General features: G+C 43.3%; 1 protein-coding gene across 3 annotated transcripts in view; it reads left to right on the forward strand.

The window, feature by feature from the left end:
• Positions 1-20,814, forward strand: part of CYB5R4 (cytochrome b5 reductase 4) — a 217,597-nt gene that overhangs the window by 86,304 nt on the left and 110,479 nt on the right. For all 3 annotated transcript variants that reach the window (XM_088470543.1, XM_088470545.1, XM_088470555.1), the window contains 2 exons: positions 3,228-3,312; positions 19,220-19,261. In XM_088470543.1, coding sequence (XP_088326669.1) covers positions 3,228-3,312; positions 19,220-19,261 — 127 coding nt within the window. The remainder of the gene's footprint in view (positions 1-3,227; positions 3,313-19,219; positions 19,262-20,814) is intronic.

The raw sequence follows: 20,814 nt of genomic DNA on the forward strand, positions 1-20,814 counted from the left end.
TAAGTCACTAACAGTGACTTATCCTGAAGAAAAAGTCTCAGGACTTTGAAGCGTTGAGATATATATATATATATATATATATATATATATATGTATAGTATGTGTGTGTGCATATATATCGATTATATGTGTGTGTGAGTGAGTGTGTATGATTGGCATTCCAATGCAAATTATTTTCACTCTAATTATGGCAAGGACAAGCAGCAGCACCCCAGGTAATTTGCATTAGCCAAATAATGGTTATTGTGCAATCAGGAACGTCTCGCACCTTACAGGCCCGTTTCTAAAGTGAAGTGATAAATGTACGTTAGCTACAAATAACCTGGCATTGCCAGTGAACCCACTCACAATTTTTTTTGAGTTTTTTCTTAATCCAGCCCCCAAACCCTGGGTCTGTCAAATGTTATGGTCTTAGGGTCCCAGTGTTCATAGCATTGATTACAGTATAAGGGCCATAAAGGATCAAATTTAAAACTGTTTATTTAGTCAGTATGGATAATTAAAGTTTTTGTTCATTAATAAACACTTTCTTTTACAAATATATATTAAAAAAAAGTTTTTACTGCATCAACTAAGGGATACTATAGAAAATGAACCATAACCAGGATACGTTTAAAACGTGACCTCTTCTCCACTGCTCTCTCCACTTCAGGAAAGGAATGTAGTATCAGAGAGACATGTGACACTAGAATTGCAGTTGCTTTAGATGAGGAATGTTTGCTTACCTGACCATGATGATTATAGTTTATTTTATTTTATTAATGGTATATAATGTGATACATCTAGGAACTGTTTCAGTAAATTTCACGGTTTACCGTTTCAATTGATGTTTATGTACATCAAATGATCTACAGATAAATAGAACCACCATCTAAATATCGTTAATATTATATAATTTAACTTGTTATTTTGCCCCTCATTTTTTGATTGTATCCCATATGGTCATTAATGTACAAATCGTTTATATCATGTAACTATTATCCATCCATTTGTAAACAGATGTCCTATCCATCCTAATGATTGTATATAGACATAAACCCAATCAAAAATGGCCGCCGACATATTTGAGGACATAGAAGCCGGGCTTCTAGGTGCCTCTGACACGTGTAATCGGAGGGCGGTACGGTGAGCTATGCTGCCGCCTGTGTGGCCACATGACCTGACATTTAGATCAGACGCCTGGAGCAGTCCTGCACGATTTCCGCCCCCATACACGCGGCGCGCACAACCCGGAAATGATTATCCGGAAGTGCGGCGCCGTTACACATGGGGACTGACGATTTAGGAGGCTGCCTATATAAGATGGATTAGACACTGGGAACATCATTTGCCCTTGATAAAGTCTCTAGAAGAGATGAAACGCTTTGGGACACTTATATCAGCATATATGTACTTTTAATTTTAATCCCTGTTTGAAGGGCATTTTGTTATTCTGTATCTTCTCAATACTGTTGAATAAACAGTGTTATATTATTTGACGGTTAGTCATTTTTTAGTAATATAACCTCCCCCTGCACACACAGTGATTGCGGACACAGATTGACAGGACCAGCAGACATCATGGTCAGGTAAGCAAACATTCCTCATCTAAAGCAACTGCAATTCTAGTGTCACATGTCTCTCTGATACTACGTTCCATTCCTGAAGTGGAGAGAGCAGTGGAGGAGAAGAGGTCACGTTTTAAACGTATTCTGGTTATGGTTCATTTTCTATACAACAACCTGCCTACAGTTTTTGCCTATTTGCAATCATTATATTGCTACAAGGTATTACATTTCTGAACATCCTGCCGACAGTTTTTGCCCACATGGGATGCATGGTATTTGTTGATTACGTGTTGCATTCTGTTGGAGAGACACACATTAATTACGACATTAGTGGTATTTATGCCACACTAGACTTTCATATTCATAAGACTTTGGTCCTGAACACCCAGCCTCAAGTTATTGTCCACCAGTTACGACATCTCTTATCAATAATATTCCGGTACTGAACATACAGCCTCAAGTTTTTGCTAACCAGTTTGTCACCAATTACCTACATATTTAATAGATGGGACTACAGCTAGTTTCTGGTTTATTACCTTGTTGATATTTATACATCAGATCCATTACCACAGAGCGCTTTATCCTATTATTGTTTATATCTGTTTAGGAAGTGGGGATACTTCCAGAGAGAGCAGCTAGTGGTATACTAACATTTCCTCATCTATGAGCGCCGATTGCTCTATTTGTTTTGTTTTTATCACAGACTAACGACTGCACGATTACAATGTCGTAATCGTGCAGTCGTTTTCATCTCTGCTAGTGGATGGGCACCTTTACTGTTACTCTGCTACCTTATGTAATGTCCTCACATTGTAGTTATCTGTTTCTTTGTGTCACTATACACCACCAGTATGCAGTTTTGCACAACAGTATTCTTATGCCCCACCGGTATTACCCCCTGTGTCACCATGTATTAATGACCTCAGTACTTGTCTTTATTTAGTCATACCTCCCAATATTTAAAAATGCACAAAGAGAGCAATATAAGCCCAGTCCCCAATCTGTCTAAACACCACCGTGTTCTGCAGAAGCTGCACCCCTATACACCCTGAAATTGCATTTTTGGATAAAACTCAACACCTTTTGAGGTCTGCGAATTAATACAGTTGGGAAGTATGCTTCACTGCCATTATGCAATATTTTATACCATTATTTCACTTAGTGCCAGTACTTCTTAAGTCTCCTGACAATATGGTCTGGTATCATTATGCAATAGTGCCCATCGGAGCTAGAATAGACCCCTGTACATCCTTCAGTACTATGTTGCTCCCTAGTTCCAGCATGCAGCAAAGCCCACGATGTGAGAAAGAACCTTTGGCACCTATGAACTCCCTTAGGCTGCCTTTTAACTTCCTACTTCTGCTGTCATAGTAACAGAGTATAAGGAAACATCAGCATCCTCCATGATATAACAAGCAGATTTAATTTCTGTGGTGAAAAATTTGTGAATTAACATTCTGGAGAACAATGACAGGTTGACAAGGTTACAGGTTTAGGATTTCTCTTTTTGATATTCGTATTGCTATGAGTGGCACAGTTCTCTGGACACGTACATGCTGTAAATCGCTGAACATTGAGTTGCCAGTAATAAAACCTTTTATTTTAGTGTATGAATTTGTTGTGATGTCAATGATTTAATATACAATGTACCCCTTTAGATATGTATATTTATGTTCAAAGGTTCATCGTTGGGTCAACTATGAGTCAATGCTGAAAGAATGTTTAATCGGAAGGATGGCCGTAAAACTCAATTCATCTCTGAAAGGTAATGATTGAAATATTTCTCTAATTTCTTGTACTCCCACATTCATTATAGCAACATTAAGTAATATTGCATGTTAAACGTTTCAAGCTATTTGTATTGTAAGAGCTATAACTTATATTGCAAGTGAAACATTTCAAGCTATTTGTATTGTAAGAGCTATAACCAGGGCCGGATTAAAGGCAGGGCGACAGGGGCGGTCGTCCAGGGGCCCCCACACATAGGGGGCCCCCACACCCTGTCCCCTGCCACTACTGCCCTTCCCCTACTAAGACTGGCGGAGTACAGCATTTAGCTGTCTCCGCTGCGGCCCTCCTCGGCAGTCACCGGTGACTGCAGGCGGGCAGCGCTCGCTGAGCACTTTAGCTCAGACTCAGAGCGCAGCGCTGCCTCAGAAAGCGGACAGGCTGCGCGGTGGGGCTGTACGGCACTGCAGGCATGACGTCAAAGGTCGCGCTGCGCAGCCCCACGCCAGCCCACTTCCTCGATGGCTGCATCTGAAGACCTCGGAGGTGAATATACAGGAGCTGCAGCTGCTGCCCCGGGTCTGCTGCTGTGTGCTTGCCTTCCCCTGGAGCCTGGAAGGTGAGTCAAATAATGTTTTTTTTTTTTTTTTTTTATATGTGTGGTGGTGCTACTGGTTGTGGGGTTGGGCGGGCACAATTAAATGAAATATATATATATATATATATATATTATTATACACACACTGTGCATGTGTAGTGTGTGTGTGTATATATATATATGTATGTATTTGGATCACTGATTTGGCCCCCTGTCAAGTTTGTTGCCCAGGGGCCCCCACAGACCTTAATCCGGCCCTGGCTATAACAAATTGCAAGTGAAACATTTCAAGCTATTTGTATTGTAAGAGCTATAACTTACAGTATATTGCAAGTGAAACATTTCAAGCTATTTGTATTGTAAGAGCTATAACTTATACTTTATAGCATGTAAAGGAAATGTGTTCACCAGTGGCGTAACTTGGGGGTTTGGCGCCCAGGGCAAGGGAATCAACAACGCCCCCCCACTAATTACCCCACGGGCCTAATGCCCGACAACCTGGTGGTCTAGGTAGGAACTGTAGCCTACCTGTCCTCAGCCGCAGTCTTCTGCTGCTGGCCCACAGTGTCCAGCAGCACTGCCACCGGAGCTCTGCGTATTCTGGCCTCCATGGCCGCCGGAACTCTTTGCGCAACATCTGCCTCCTCCACCTGCCGCCGCCAAACTGACTTCTCTGCCCAGTGGGGTCTGATATCAGAGCCAGGCATCTTTTATTCTCACATACATAGCCATCTCACATATGGCCAAGATGTATATGTTCTGGAACATCAAAGATGGCTGATCCTTGGGGATTTTAATGCATGGGTTGATGATGAGCTCTCACACCTTGGCCGAGACCTCCTGTGCACAATAATGCTTGGGCCTCACGCAAGTCATTCATTCTGCTATGCATAAAAGTGGTCACAGTCTTGATCTTGTCTTCCAGATTGGATTAGAAGTCTCTGACCTAAACATAAACCCAGTCACGTGGTCATTCCACCTCTCAATTCGTTTCTCAGTAGCAACCCCTCAAAATAGATCTTTTCCCCTGGAGTTGACAAGGTATCATCCAAGGAGGAGTATGACTCCACAGGCTCTTGCAGCAAACCTGGATCTCTCTGCACTAATGGGGGTATCATGATCCAGTGCAAGAATTCCTCTGTGGAGGACGGTGAGCCGAGGGGTTCGGGTGACTAGGGGAGTGACTAGACTAGGTCTCCTTGTTGCGGCCAAACCCAGGTTTGGCTAGACCTGCCCAGAGGCGCGGAGTCTAACTCACTTGGTGGTTTTCTCCAGTGACCCCTCCAATTGGGATTTGGTTTTCAGCTGCACCAAGTGAGCAGGTCGCGGCCCTCTGGACAGGTACCTGGGAATGGCAGAAGACCGGAAACTATAATGAATGCAATAGCACTGGAGGTGAATGGAATGAATGAACTCTGGAAATAGAACTGAATGCTATAACACAGGCATGGACTGGAAACAGTTAAGTATGCAGAAAAACACAGACATATACTGGAGATTGCACAGACAAGAGCAGAGTGGACTCAGGGAATATATGGGAATGCTAGAAATGATTGGAGCTGATTACCAGAGACAAGACACTGAGCAAAGAACACAGACATATACTGGAGATTGCACAGACAAGAGCAGAGTGGACTCAGGGAATATATGGGAATGCTGGAAATGATTGGCAGAGACAAGACACAAAGAGAAGTCAGGCATACACTAGGAGAATGCTAAATGCAAGTGCAGATTTGCACTGACAAGACACAGGGCAGATTGACACAGATATGTGCTGGGAAGTCCAGCTGTGAGCTAGGTAATCTGACACCTCAGTGACACAAGGAAGCTGCAATACTAGCAGCACATATACAAAGACACACAGACATAGAAAACAAAACAGTCTGGATACTGGGAGAGAACTACTCTCAGACTAAGAATAGCTTGGAAGCTAATACTGGAAACTAGAGAACTGTGAACAGGCTGAAGTAACTCTCTGAAAGATTAGCACAGAGCAACACTGGGATCACTGGAACAGAGAAGAAGAAGTTGAACAGCAACTTCCTGGAGTTCTGGAGGTGGATTTATACCCAGGGGTAGCAGATTACTGGAGCACAGCATCAGCTGACTGAATCATGCTACCATGGGTTAGGAGTACTGTCACATGAGAGGAACTGTCATGGCGGCGCCCATGATGGGAACTCCGATCCCCAGCACACACAGTTGACCATGGAAGCTCGCAAAAAGCACCTAAGGCAGAATACTCAGCCCCACATCCATCACTGCACCAGACGTCTGACCGCAAGGAAGTCAGGGGAAGCCGGCAAGGAGGTGAGAGAAGCCGATCCTAGGCTGAACCCTGACAGTACCCCCTCCTTTTAGGGTGGGCACCGAACACCCGTAAAGGCTCAACTGGAACTCCTCAGAAAGACACAAAAAATATATTTGAAAAACACAGGAAACTCGAAAATCTTGCTTGAAGATACAATAAGAACAAGGTTCCCAATACCAGATGGATTCTGAGACTAATAATTGGAAGAAATAGTCAACTTGGTGCAAGAAAGGTTGGTCACCAGGAAGTCATCGATTCTTCTTCTTTTTCCGAGACTTTTTCGAACCACTTGAAGAAGAAGAAGACTTAAGTTGCAAAGTGTCTTTCATGGGAACTACTGAAATTGTTTTTTCATCGTACTCAGGATCATAGTCAGAATCTGTGTTATAATTCATCATCCTTATGCCTCCTTGAGTCTTATCCTTCTGGACAGGTTGTTTTTGTAGTGGATCTTTTTGAGAAGGACTCAAAGAAATGCATCTGAGCTTAATAGTAGCGGGTGGTACCCCAGAACTTGAGACTTTGTTGAGATGAGTATCCTCGAGAGAACTGTAAGGATAAGTTGGACCAAATTCTTTAATGACTGCCGCAGTAAAGGCTACTAAATCTGACAGCATCGGATCCTTTGAATCATAAATAGGCTCAACCCAGTCCCAAGCTTTACCTCGGAAAGATGAAATTATAAATTTTACTACATTAGTAGGCTTGATTTCAGACCATGGCGAGGATTTCATAATAGCGATGAAATGATCCACCAAGGCATAATACTGCGTTATATCTCCATCAAAAAGAATGGGCATAGAAACATCAGATGGATCCTGAGGGATACCTATAGATATAGTGGTATCGTCATTTTGTGAACCTCTTAACTGATGGGGCACTAAAACGTTTGACTTTGACACAACACTAGAAGATTCTTCCTTGAGTAAAGAACCGGAGATCTTCCCTTGGGATACAGATTTTGATATCCCTTTTTGAGATGTAAAACTTGAGACTTTCCTCTGGACTATGAGACTTGATACCCCCTGCCGGGGTACATAGCTAGAAACCTCCTCTGGAGGTATGATGCTTGAACCCCCATCTTGGGGAGTAACACTTGGAAACCCTTATTCTTGGGGTACAAGACTTGAGACCCCCTCCTGGGGTAAGACACTTGAACTCTTCTTCGGAAATGTAATACTCGAAATCCCCCCCCAGGGGATGGCACTAGGAATCCCAACCTGGGGTGAGACACTTGAAGTCCCCTCCAGGGGAATAACACCACGAACCCCATCTTGGGGCATTACACTGGGAACCCCCATCCTGGGGTAAAATACTTGAATTCCCCTCCTGGGGTATAACACTGGGAACCCCATCTTGGGATATAACACTTGGAACCCCATCCTGGGGTGAGACACTTGAGCTCCCATCTAGGAGAATAACACTTGAAATTCCCCCTTGGGGCACAACACTGGGAACCCCATCCTGGGGTGAGACACTAGAAGTCCCCACCTGGGGAAGGACACTAGGAACCCTATCCTGGGGTGAAGAACTTGAAACAAGAACTTTCTCTTGAAACATAACACTGGAAATCCCCTCCTGGGGTATTACACTGGGAACCCCATCCCGGGGTGAGACACTTGAAGTCCCCTCCAGGGGAATAACACCACGAACCCCATCTTGGGACATTACACTGTGAACCCCATCCTGGGGTAAAACACTTGAATTCTCCTCCTGGTGTATAACACTGGGAACCCCATCTTGGGATATAACACTTGGAACCCCATCCTGGGGTGAGACACTTGAATTCCCCTCCTGGGGTATAACACTGGGAACCCCATCTTGGGATATAACACTTGGAACCCCATCCTGGGGTGAGACACTTGAGGTCCCATCTAGGAGAATAACACTTGAAATTCGACCTTGGGGCACAACACTGGGAACCCCATCCTGGGGTGAGACACTAGAAGTCCCCACCTGGGGAAGGACACTAGGAACCCTATCCTGGGGTGAAGAACTTGAAATAAGAACTTGAGTTTCACGCCCCAGGAGAGGGCCTTTGTTTCGAGTTTCATGCCTCAAGGGGAGGCCTTCATTTCGAGTGTTATGCCCCATGAGCGGGCCGTAATTTCAAGTGTTACTCCCCAAGAAAGGGTCTCAAGTTCCATACCTCAAGAGGGGGTTCTGAGTTATTCTGGAGAATAACACTTGAAATTCCCCCTTGGGGCACAACACTGGGAACCCCATCCTGGGGTGAGACACTAGAAGTCCCCACCTGGGGAAGGACACTAGGAACCCTCTCTCTGGGTAAGAGGCTTGAAACACCCTCCTGGGGTGAAGAACTTGAAACGAGGATTTCCTCTTGGGGTGTAACACTTGAAATCCCCTCCTGGGGTATAACACTAGAAATCCTATCCTGGGGTGAAGAACTTGAAACAAGAACTTTCTCTTGAAACATAACACTGGAAATCCCCTCCTGGGGTATTACACTGGGAACCCCATCCCGGGGTGAGACACTTGAAGTCCCCTCCAGGGGAATAACACCACGAACCCCATCTTGGGGCATTACACTGGGAACCCCATCCTGGTGTGAGACACTTCAATTCCCCTCCTGGGGTATGACACTGGAAACCCCATCCTGGGGTGGAATACTTGAAATCCCTTTCTGGGACGAATATTTAAGGCTCCCTCTTGGGGCATAACACTAGGAATTCCCTCTTGGAATATAGCATTAGAGGCCCCTCCTTGGGGTACGACACTTGAAACCCTCTCCTGGGTTATAGAGTCAGGAAACCCCTGTTGAGGTACTTGACTTGAGGCCCCTTCCTGAGAAACAAGTTTTGAAACCTTCTTTTGGGGTGAGAGACTCAAGGCCCCCTCCGGGAGTACAGAACTTGATACTCCCTGTTGGAGTATGGGACCTAAAACCCCCTTCTGGGGAAGCTGACTTGGCTTTTCCTTTCGGGGTACGCAATATGAAACCCCCTTTTGGGATGCAAGAACACAGACTTCCTCCTTGGGTGAGTGTCTCAGAACCCCCTCTTGAGGTATGGAACTTGAGACCCTTTCTTGGGGAGTAACTCTTGAAATTACGGCCCGCTCCTGGGGCATAACACTCGAAACTAAGGCCTCCCCTTGAGGCATGAAACTCGAAACAAAGGCCCTCTCCTGGGGCGTGAAACTCGAAACGATGGTCTCCTCTTGAGGCGTGTAACTCGAAACGAAGGCCCCCTCCTGGGGCATGAAACTCGAAATGAAGACCCCTCCCTGGGGCTTGAAACTTGAAATGAAAGCCCCCTCCTGGGGTACAACACTTGTAACCCCCTTCTGGGGTGAGAGATTTGAAACCCCCTCCTGGGGTATGAAACTTGAAACGAAGGCCCCCTTCTGGGGCGTGGAACTTGAGACCCCCTCTTGGGATGCGAGACTTGGGACCCCCTCCTGGGGTGCGAGACTTGGGACCCCCTCCTGGGGTGCGAGACTTGGGACCCCCTCCTGGGCTGCGAGACTTGGGACCTCCACTCGGGGTAAGGAAGTTGAGACCCCTCCTGGGGCTACTGACTGGAGTCCCGTATTGGGAAAAACAGAATCCGGACTGGGACCAATGGAAATGGAATCCGGGCTGTGGCCAATAGAAATGGAATGAGTAGTGTCCCTGACTTTAGAAGGTTGAAATATCCTCCCAATATTTCTTAGACGAGGGTTGAAGCATCTTGTAGCAGGGCTCCAATCGAAAACTTTAACTTTCTTTTGCTCAGTGGACATCACCTCCTTATCTGTAACTGAAGAAACGGGAATCACTGATGGATGATGGGGAGCACTGAAAGCGCAGACATTGGGAGTCACACACTTGTCACCACTTCTCAGTGGGCGCAGAGTACAGTCCCTAAGAAAGTGATCGTCATAACCGCAATATAAACAGATGCAGTTCCCGGCGTCGCTGACGTTCAACCTCAGTAAGTTTAGGGCGCAGGAAACTTTGATGCTTTACTTTAGTTTGTTTGGAAAAGCTGTTAGTCAAGTCAGGGGTAGCACTAGAAAGCTTGGGAATAACTTGAAAAATTTTGGGACGATTTTGTAGTTGTTCTAGAAGCCAGTAGAAACTCTTGAAAGGTTCAGGGTCACGCATATCAGAAAATTGGGGAACCAGAGGACACTTGAGAGGTTCACTAGCTTGCACAGAAAATTTTTCATCTGTAGGTGTAATTGAAACTTCAGAACAAAACTGTAGAGAAGTCACTGGCGGAACTTGTGGTGTGTCTGGGGACAAAGCAGCTAGAACTGAATGAATAACCATCATTTGACTAGAGAGTTCTTGCAGCTGCTGTCTGACGGATTGCAAAGCTGTCTCCTGTGCAGTCACACGAAAGAGTAAATCTTGAAACCCTGGAACCCGGCGGCTTGCATATTGGGCTGTTCAAACTGTCACGATCCAGTGCAAGAATTCCTCTGTGGAGGACGGTGAGCCGAGGGGTTCGGGTGACTAGGGGAGTGACTAGACTAGGTCTCCTAGTTGCGGCCAAACCCAGGTTTGGCTAGACCTGCCCAGAGGCGCGGAGTCTAACTCACTTGGTGGTTTTCTCCAGTGACCCCTCCAATTGGGATTTGGTTTTCAGCTGCACCAAGTGAGCAGGTCGCGGCCCTCTGGACAGGTACCTGGGAATGGCAGAAGACCGGAAACTATAATGAATGCAATAGCACTGGAGGTGAATGGAATGAATGAACTCTGGAAATAGAACTGAATGCTATAACACAGGCATGGACTGGAAACAGTTAAGTATGCAGAAAAACACAGACATATACTGGAGATTGCACAGACAAGAGCAGAGTGGACTCAGAGAATATATGGGAATGCTGGAAATGATTGGCAGAGACAAGACACAAAGAGAAGTCAGGCATACACTAGGAGAATGCTAAATGCAAGTGCAGATTTGCACTGACAAGACACAGGGCAGATTGACACAGATATGTGCTGGGAAGTCCAGCTGTGAGCTAATTAATACCAGCAGGTAATCTGACACCTCAGTGACACAAGGAAGCTGCAATACTAGCAGCACATATACAAAGACACACAGACATAGAAAACAAAACAGTCTGGATACTGGGAGAGAACTACTCTCAGACTAAGAATAGCTTGGAAGCTAATACTGGAAACTAGAGAACTGTGAACAGGCTGAAGTAACTCTCTGAAAGATTAGCACAGAGCAACACTGGGATCACTGGAACAGAGAAGAAGAAGTTGAACAGCAACTTCCTGGAGTTCTGGAGGTGGATTTATACCCAGGGGTAGCAGATTACTGGAGCACAGCATCAGCTGACTGAATCATGCTACCATGGGTTAGAAGTACTGTCACATGAGAGGAACTGTCATGGCGGTGCCCATGATGGGAACTCCGATTCCCAGCACACATAGTCGACCATGGAAGCTCGCAAAAAGCACCTAAGGCAGAATACTCAGCCTCACATCCATCACTGCACCAGACGTCTGACCGCAAGGAAGTCAGGGGAAGCCGGCAAGGAGGTGAGAGAGGCCGATCCTAGGCTGAACCTTGACAGGGGGCCTGTGAAGATCCTTTTTCCCTAGTCCATTACTATAACAGGGATGTGACAGCTGCAATGGTATTATCACCCCTGTGCGTATACAACCCCGCATACCACACCGGCAAGCCCCTTGGTTTGACAATAGTGTTAGTGAACTCAAGAAAAGGGGTCGTAGACTTGAAAGATGATGAAGGAAGATGAAACTGGTAGAGCATACGTTAAAACAAATCAAACATATTGGAGAATATCAGTCAACAATCACCTGTAAAAAAAAGAGTTCTTTTCAGATGAGATCAAGGCAGCACAGCTTTTCCTTACAGTGGAGAAACCAGCATGCATGCAGCTTGATAAAACCCTCTCCCAGTCAAGATGCCCTGGTGCCCTGGCGTGGGAGGACCCCTTTAATGGGGGGGTCCCCAGCTCCCCTGGGATCTTCGGCCTGGGCTGACTAGCAGTCAGGGGTGATGGTTTGGCTGGGGGACTCGGTAAAAGGGCTCCCCTGGCTGTGGCATCACCCCCCTGCTAGAAAGGGTCCGGTGCTGGTTCTGGGAAATACTGGGGGCCCTATGCATTTCCCCCCCTGTATTTCCAGAACCAGGACCGACTCAGAACCCAGTGCTGGTTGTGCTAAATACAGGGGACCCCTACGTCATTTGCTCCCCATATTTTGGCAACCAGGACTGGTTCTCAAAAGCCTGGTGCTGGTTGTGCTTCATACTGGGAACCCCTACGTTGTTTGTCTTCTGTATGTAGCACAACCAGTACTGGGGCTCCAAAGCCCGGTGCTGGTTGTCTATAGGGGGCGGGGCTACGCCTTTTTTTTTTGTACACATTAAATTTTTAACAGATGCGTAGATGGATCTCACTGCTGCATTAGTGCATCTGTGACATTGATTTTCTCACGTGCATACGCACTACCAGTGAGCCCTCTGTCGCCCACTGATGCCCCCTTTGCACTGCACCGCTGCCACTGCTCTGCACCACCGCTGCTACCGCTACCCCACACGCCTACAGCTGTCTCGCACTCTGCACCTCCCAAATCAACCTCCTGTGTGCTGTCCCCTCTTCCACCTGCGTTAGTGTACCATTTTGTTGCTTTTCTCTCCTGCAGGTGGCCCGGTTTGCTCATCCAAACCCTGATCGTTAATACATTTTAAAAAAGCTATGAAATTCCATAGACAAAAAACCTTACGGTTTCACATGTCCCATTAAGGCTGCTTAGACATGATCTGAAAATTCACAAAACCTATTGATTTTCTGCCACTCAAACTTCATAAAGCAATGAAATTATGATCATTTATACAGATATGGTATGCCATCACACCCTGTGGTTAACTGCAGATTCAGCACTCTCACAGAATGAGATTGCTGTCACTCACAAAATGGTGGAGTTGCTAATTTGCAGAATTGTGTGCTCATTGGAATACACACATGCAGGCTATGCAACTGAGGTTTGAGCAGTTATGTGGTTCCCACATCCCACTCAGTGCCCATAATCTTCCCATTTGATCACCAAAACAATCTCACTGGCTTCTAACATCCTTCTCACTGCATACATTTATCTCATTTAGAATACACGTTCAGCTCCCTTATTTTTAAAAATATCATACTCTGTCTATGCATGTACACTTTCTTCCCCTATATGCCTCCATGCTGCTATATATTCCCCAATCCCTACTGCTGTGTGGTCTCCCAACTGTGATAGTCTGTGTTCCCTCATCCGCACCAATGTTGTTCCCCAGCCGCACCGCCCTGCATCTGTGCCTTCTCCACAGTCACGTTGCTGTCTTTCTCTCATCTGTGGCACTCTTTCTTCCTCCATCTGCACTACTCTGATCCCCCCCAACCATGCAACTCTGTCTCCCCCCACCACCCGCACCACTCTGTCTTCCTCCCCATCCACACAAATCTGTCTTCCCCAATCCCTACTGCTGTGTGGTCTCCGAACTATAGTAGTCTGTGTTCTCTCATCCGCACCAATCTGTCTTTCTCCATCTGAGCCGCCCTGCATCCGTGCCACTCTGTTTCCTTCTGCACCACTGCCTTCCCCTAAGCCACGTTGCTGTCTTCCTTTCTTCTGTGGCACTCTTTCTTCTTCCATCTGCACCACTCTGCCCCCCCCCCAACTGTGCAACTCTGTCTCCTCCCCCCACCCACACTACTGTCTTCCTCAATCTCTACTGTTGTGTGTTCTCCTATTTGTGCTAGTCTGTATTCCCTTATCTGCACCAATCTGTCTTTACCCATCTGCAGTGCTCTGTATTCCCATGTCCATGCCACTCTCCACCCCCATCCATGTCGCTGTCCCCCCAAACCGTGCCACTCTGTTTCCCCCCCATCCGCACCACTGTTTTTCACCCGTCTGCATTACTTTGACTGCCCCCCCTCTATACTGCTTAACCTTCCCTCTTCTACACGCCTTTGTATCTCACCTATCCATGCTGCTGTGTCTCCTCCCCCCATCCACACCACTTTTATCCCATCTGCATAGCTCAATTTTCTGCTTTGACCTCAGTTGCATAGACTGCATGTGTGTATTCCAATGAGCACACAATTCTGTGAATTAGCAGCTCCACCATTTTGTGAGTGACAGCAATCTCATTCTGTGAGAGTGCTGAATCTGCAGTTAACCACTGGGTGGGATTGCATACCATATCTGTATTGCGCAAGGAACACGTCAGCCTTAATGATCGTAATTTTATTGCTTTTTGAAGTTTGAGTGGCAGAAAATCAATAGGTTTTGTGAATTTTTGAGATCATGTCTAAGCAGCCTTAATGGGACATGTGAAACCGTAAGGTTTTTTGTCTATGGAATATATATATATATATGTATATATATAAAACATTTCTATAGCTCCACCCCCAGTAGCTCCACCCACAGTTCCTGAACCTATTTTTCCAGAAAAATAGCGCTGTGGATATCAGTACACCTATGACATGGTAGTGGAAGATGAATGTATCAAAAGCATAGGCAAAATCTATAAAAGTTAAATTAATAAATAATAAAGGAAAATATCCACAAAGGTGGTCAGTAACTTCCTCTCCTTTTGTTCTGCTGACCCAAAGCACTTTTTATTTTGACAGAATCTGCTAATGGAGGAACTTATTAGATAGAGGCTAACACAAGACACACTGAGCCAGACTCTGTTGGCTAAACTTGACATAAGCCATGCCACTTGGAGAGGTGATAGGGAGTGGTGTAGCCCAGTCTTGTATACTTGTACAATTATCTCAAAAGTGGTGGGTGTCCCCCCACCCATCTTGTGTTGCACAAAAAGTGGTTCCCTCATTTAAGGTTGTAGATTTTCTAGTTTAAAAAATATTAACTATTGTTGGGTTACCATATAATTCCTACACGTAGTAAGTGTTTAAGTCAAGATTGCAAAAATTGGTAAAAAAAAAAAGATTACCATTTAGAAATGCTGATGATTATTTTTTTAACACGTAGATGTATATTTACAAAGCGACTCTAATGTAAAGTGCCAAACCCAGCAGGTTTTGCACATATTAAAGTGGCGCTTTCAATTTTGAGCACAAACTACTTATAATATACCCCCCTAGATTCCTTCTTTTTGCTATTTAGAAAAGGTGCATTTATGGAGAAGCAACAACCACAACATATTTCTTCTATTTCATTTATTGAAATGTGAATTAGAACATGATACGGTCAACAGTAAGATAGATTAGATGGTAGGTTGCTACATAAAATGGATGGAAGCCGATGGTCTCAGGTTTGGACATGTTCAGCTTTAAGTAGCTTTTTGGAATTCTGAACTGAAAAGGCAGAGACGATGCACAAAATAAAAGATAAGAGAGGTTAGCAGAGTAAATTCGGCCAGAAGAGTTCATTGATTTACCTAGAGAGAAGGTACACTACATGGCCAAAAGTAAGTAGACTGCGATCCATTCATTTCAGACACTCGCATTGCTCACAGATGTATAAAATGAAGCAAGGGGATGGGTATGAATGACCTCAAATCCCGACGCTGGAAGACCGGCAGCAGTGAAGATTCCAACAGGTAATTAAGGTAAGTATAACTAACCCTCTCCCCCCCCCTTACCCTCCCTTAGGGGTGCCTAAACCTAACCCCCCCCGTCCCCGCAGCCTAAACATAACCCTCCCAGGGGGGTGCCTGACCCTAACCTCCCCCCTTTGGTGCCTAACTCTAACCTTCCCCTTCCTCTAGCCTAACCCTCCAGAGGGGGTGCTTAACCTTAAGTTCCCCCCCAGGAGCCCCTAACCTAACCCTCCCCCCTGCGCGGCTGTCCGTGTCTGCCGCCTGGCTTACCTTCGTTCGGTATGCCGGGCGTCGGGCTCTTGGCGTAGGGATAATGATAGGCGTCGGGATTTCGATGCCTATCATTAGTCCTCTGTCTGGATTGCACAATCGGGAAGCCGGCGGTCGGCATTTCGACCGTCGGCTTCCTGACTGCATCCAGAAGCATGCAGCCATACAATCTCCATACATTAGCAATAGACTTGGTATACTAAAGAGCTCAGGCATTTGTACAATGCAGAACTACCTCAATTGAATGTAGCAGGATAATACATAGCTAGAGTGTGAATTGTCAGCCTTACTAGAGTTGTCCCGGGCAATTGTAAGTGTTGACATTGTGAAGTGGATCAGTAGTGAAGCGAAAGACAACGAAAACTTTCAAAACAGGACCACTACGTCTTGAAATGTGTAGGGCAAAAAAAATCATCTGTTTTTGGTGGCAAAAATGTCTGTGGTGTTCCAACTTGCCTCTCTCTGCACATAACTTTTTATTGGTAGCTTCATGGATTGACTTCATTTGTGAGTGTCCACACATTTTTGGGCATGTAGTGTATAACGAGAGAAAACCAAAATACTCCCAAAAAGTGCATTAAGGGATACTGACTAATAGAGGGCATGGAGGACGTGCTGGAGTAAATACACTGTTCTTAATTTGTCATCCAAAAGCAAATCCAAGATATTTTTTTTTATCAAAAGCATAATCCAAGTTAAATCTTCTTTTAACTCACTTTTAAAAAATTAGATAAAAATAAGTTTAAAAAGGTGCTACTATATTAAACAAATGAAGCTTCGTACACACGGAGCGATCAGATAACGAAATCGTTGTCTGATCGTCCTGCACCCCCATACGGGCCCGCGCATCGCAGGTCGTTGGTGGGTTGGAAGGGGCCAAAAACGGAATGATTTGAACGATAACGATATCGTTATAATTTAATTTGATCAGTTTTATCATACCATGTGTACGCAGTTTAAGACTTTATAATATAAATACACGTTTTATTTTTATTAATCTTTTATTTGTCACAAACTCACTATGTTTATACTTTTGGTTTTTATAGTACTATAGTTATTACCTTTTTAAGTATTAAACAGTTAAGATCCGATTCCAAGATTTATAGTTTGCCTAAATTGTTATCCTTATACTGTATTTATAACCTCAAATTTTGATTATATTTATTTACTTAGTGTCAGTTATAATTTATACATTATGTAAGTTTTAATTGTCAGCTAGCTTATCTAATTAGTTCTGAGTATATAGTTTATACACAGTATAATTTTGAGCGTCTTCATCCTTGAAATTAAACATGTTGCTGTTGAAAGACATTATCATACATTAAGTCAATATACAATCTGATTGATTGTTTCTTACTATGCTTGTGTGCGTGGTATGCAGTCAGAATGTCTTCAGTTACAATGTTGACATCAGATAATTAACACTAATGATGTTGACATGGGTAAAATTTAGATATCCTTATTGTCGACACCTGCAAAATGTCCTAAGTACACTCTTTTGACTAAGTAAAAATAGCTTCTTGCACTGTCCTTGCCTTCAGCATTTCTGGATTAGAACCCCAGAATTGGATTTGTTCCTAATTTATCATCAGGAGTTCTTGCATATATGTTCTACAGTTGTTGGGATGTGTATTTTATAGTGTTTCCCAAACTTTCCTGACTAACGGTGCCCTACAGTATCAGAGTTTTTTCCACGGCCCCCCTAGGCCAAAAGTTTCTTATTGAAAAAAATCAGCAAAATGTTTTAAACTAAGTAGATTGTGGTTACCATCATCTTTAGGTTCAGTTATGTGGTGGCATCTTTAGGTTCAGTTATGTGGTGGTAGAAAGGGTTGTGCTTCTCTTTGTCTACATATTTTACGGTTTCTGACAACCAGTTTTGGTTTTGAGTATCACATTGACCAAAAATCTTCTATTTGGTATTGGACCTCCCACCTGTGGAGGCTCTGCATGTGCCCCCAGGCACCCCATGGTGCCACGTCCCCCAGTACGGGAACCACTGAGTTAGTAGATTTCATCCAGAATTGTAGTATGTCTACTTTTATAAAACTATGTATAACCACAATTTATATTATTTTTGATGGTCAATGTATTTTGTTATATTACTTTTATTATTCATGAATAAATGCATTTGCTTTTAACTGAGAATGTTATCTGTTTAAATCATGTTCAGTGCTTGTGGATTCTTTCTGATTTTGCTCTTGAGGCATTGCAGTACCTTTTTCCCAGCTGCAAGCAATAGTATGGATATAGCCATGGAAGTAAAGACACTGATATACTGTAATACTTTTAAAACAATTAGTTATACATCTACATTGGTGTACAAATAGCTTCAAATACAATAAAATGTACTCATCTGTGTAATTGTCCATATATCCTCCCTGTCTTTTTTTTTTTTTTTGTACTTCTGTGGCCACATCCCTGCGAAGCCTTGGGATTTTGCTTTTACAGGGGAACACACCGAAAGGGGTACAAATATGCACTACATTTGAAAGAGCTGCACGTTTAAATACAAATGAATAAAAAATAAAAAAGGTGTTTTGGGGGTAATTTGAGACGATTTATAAAAATCTTTTTTTTTTTTTTTTAATTATTGTTCGTTTAAATAAATTTATTAAATTTGGGGATCCTAAACTAAAGGTTATTTTGGGGTAATTCTAGGCCATTATTTTTTTACACTCAAAAATAAAGTGTAATTATATGCCAAATTAAGCTAATTAAAATGTAATAAGTGCCTAATCATTGGGGGGGAGTGTCCAAGGGGATCTTAGGAAATTCACGACTTTTTAAATATAAATATCTTTTAAATAAAGATTTTCCCTACCTTTTCACCTGCTCAAAAAATGCAAATTTCCTCTAGAATAGCAATGCAAGTTTGGAATTGGCTTGCAACTGCATTTGCAGTGCAAGTTTGCTGTGAAAAAGGCTCGCACAAGATTGAATTGACACCTGTCTTACTTGACAGTGAGTTTATTGTAATTTGGTGACATTTAGGATCTCATTCAATCACATTCGTGCTACTGCCGGGATCTCCAGCTGTGCAAAACTGGAAGTACAGTATCTGACATCTGTTTGCACTGCCATAACCAGCAAGCTGATGTCAACTACCCTACTTCCCATAAGCAGAAATGTGAAGAGACCTATTCCGCAAAGCTCGCGTGCAATTGAATCGACCCCACATTATTTAGAATGAGGAATTGATGTTGATTTCTGTTTTAATTTGCAGGTGGGAAATCTACTGAAAACACAGAAAAGAGACTTTTAAATGGTCAGTTCGTTTTGCAAATTCTTCTACATTTACCCTTTATTACATTTAGGTAATACTAAAATAATGTTAAAAGGGTATTAAAACACCAGTTTTCACAATATTTTAGTACAAATAATATTGATAAGTATGCCCTTATGTGTGTTCAGTTGTGAATTGAAAGAAAAGACTGTTATACAGATCAAGAATTCTGTTCAGCTTGGGGCTAATGAGTGATGCTAAAAGTAAATTATATATAGTCCAGCTGTATCCACCAAAGGGCCCGTGTACACCCTGCAAAAGATTACCAAAGTAATCACAAAAAAAGAAGGATATATAATGGAGTTGTTGTGCTTAAATAAATATAGATGATAGATTAGCAACTAGACATGGCAGAGTCAAGACACCAAATATATATTGCGAAATTGTTCTTTATAAAATATCAATGGCAACAATAAAATACAGTAATATAAAAATAAATAATGAGAACTACTTATTTGCTAGAAGTCTGTACAGACTAATCTGATTGGTATAAAAAGAAACTGCTAAAATTTCTGATATATAGATTCCCTATTTCAGATCCATCTATATGGAACAGTCTGTCCAAAGAACAGAATAATCTCACCGGACAATTTGTCCACAAGTCCAAGGCTTAATTCGCCCGGTCCGACCTCCGGGTCTTATGATATTGATGCGTGTAATAGACTCTGAACAGTGAAATGGGTCCGCTAAATAGATAGTCCGACAGGTCTATGGCAAACATAACACACTCTGGACTCCGTGAAATGGGCTGCTGGCACAAAGTCTCCCATTTGGAAGTAAACGGCAGGTGATCCAGGAAAAAGTAAGTCCAAAGGCTGTAATTGAGTCAGCTCGTGACCGCCCTCACCTTTTCCCGCAGCAGTCCAAGTGTACCATGTCCAATAGGCGCGTGATAATATTCACGCTGACGGCTCTCATGAATCAATGGAACAGATGCAATATAAGATAACGTCCGACAGAAATGGAGCAAATGATAGCAGTGTATAAAAATCCTCTGATCCACTGATGCGTTTCGCTTCCAATCTATGAAGCTTTATCAAAGAGTATAGTAGGAAAGGACCTGGCCTCTTCCTTTATATTGGTCCACCTCATTTCTAATTGGATACTTCGTTAAACAATTAGTTTCCACATGGTTGTACAGGTGTGTTAATCACATACCTCTCAGCTATATGGACCACAAGAAAAAACATTTTATTTTGGTGTTTTGATCTCTATAGAATAAATACCTCTATTCATCACATAATCAATGATTTACATGTATAGAAAATTAATATATAAATACAAACATATATACGTGAAAAACAGATACAAAATTGAAATATAATAAAAAATGTTAATAAAGCTTAATTTCCCTAAATACACATTACTCGGATTCAAAATCACTCTACTCTAGTACTACAACCTCGTTTTTTTGGCCATTGACCACATCAGATTAGACGGTGTAGAGGTAATGACACGGACTGAAAAAATAGTGATATAGTTAAGTGAGTTCGAACCTGTCCATGTCCTTATAGTTAAAATAGTTAATTTTATGT

The sequence above is a fragment of the Taudactylus pleione genome, unplaced genomic scaffold (assembly GCF_031769625.1).
Source record: "Taudactylus pleione unplaced genomic scaffold, aTauple2 ptg000015l, whole genome shotgun sequence".
Lineage (NCBI taxonomy): Eukaryota > Metazoa > Chordata > Amphibia > Anura > Myobatrachidae > Taudactylus > Taudactylus pleione.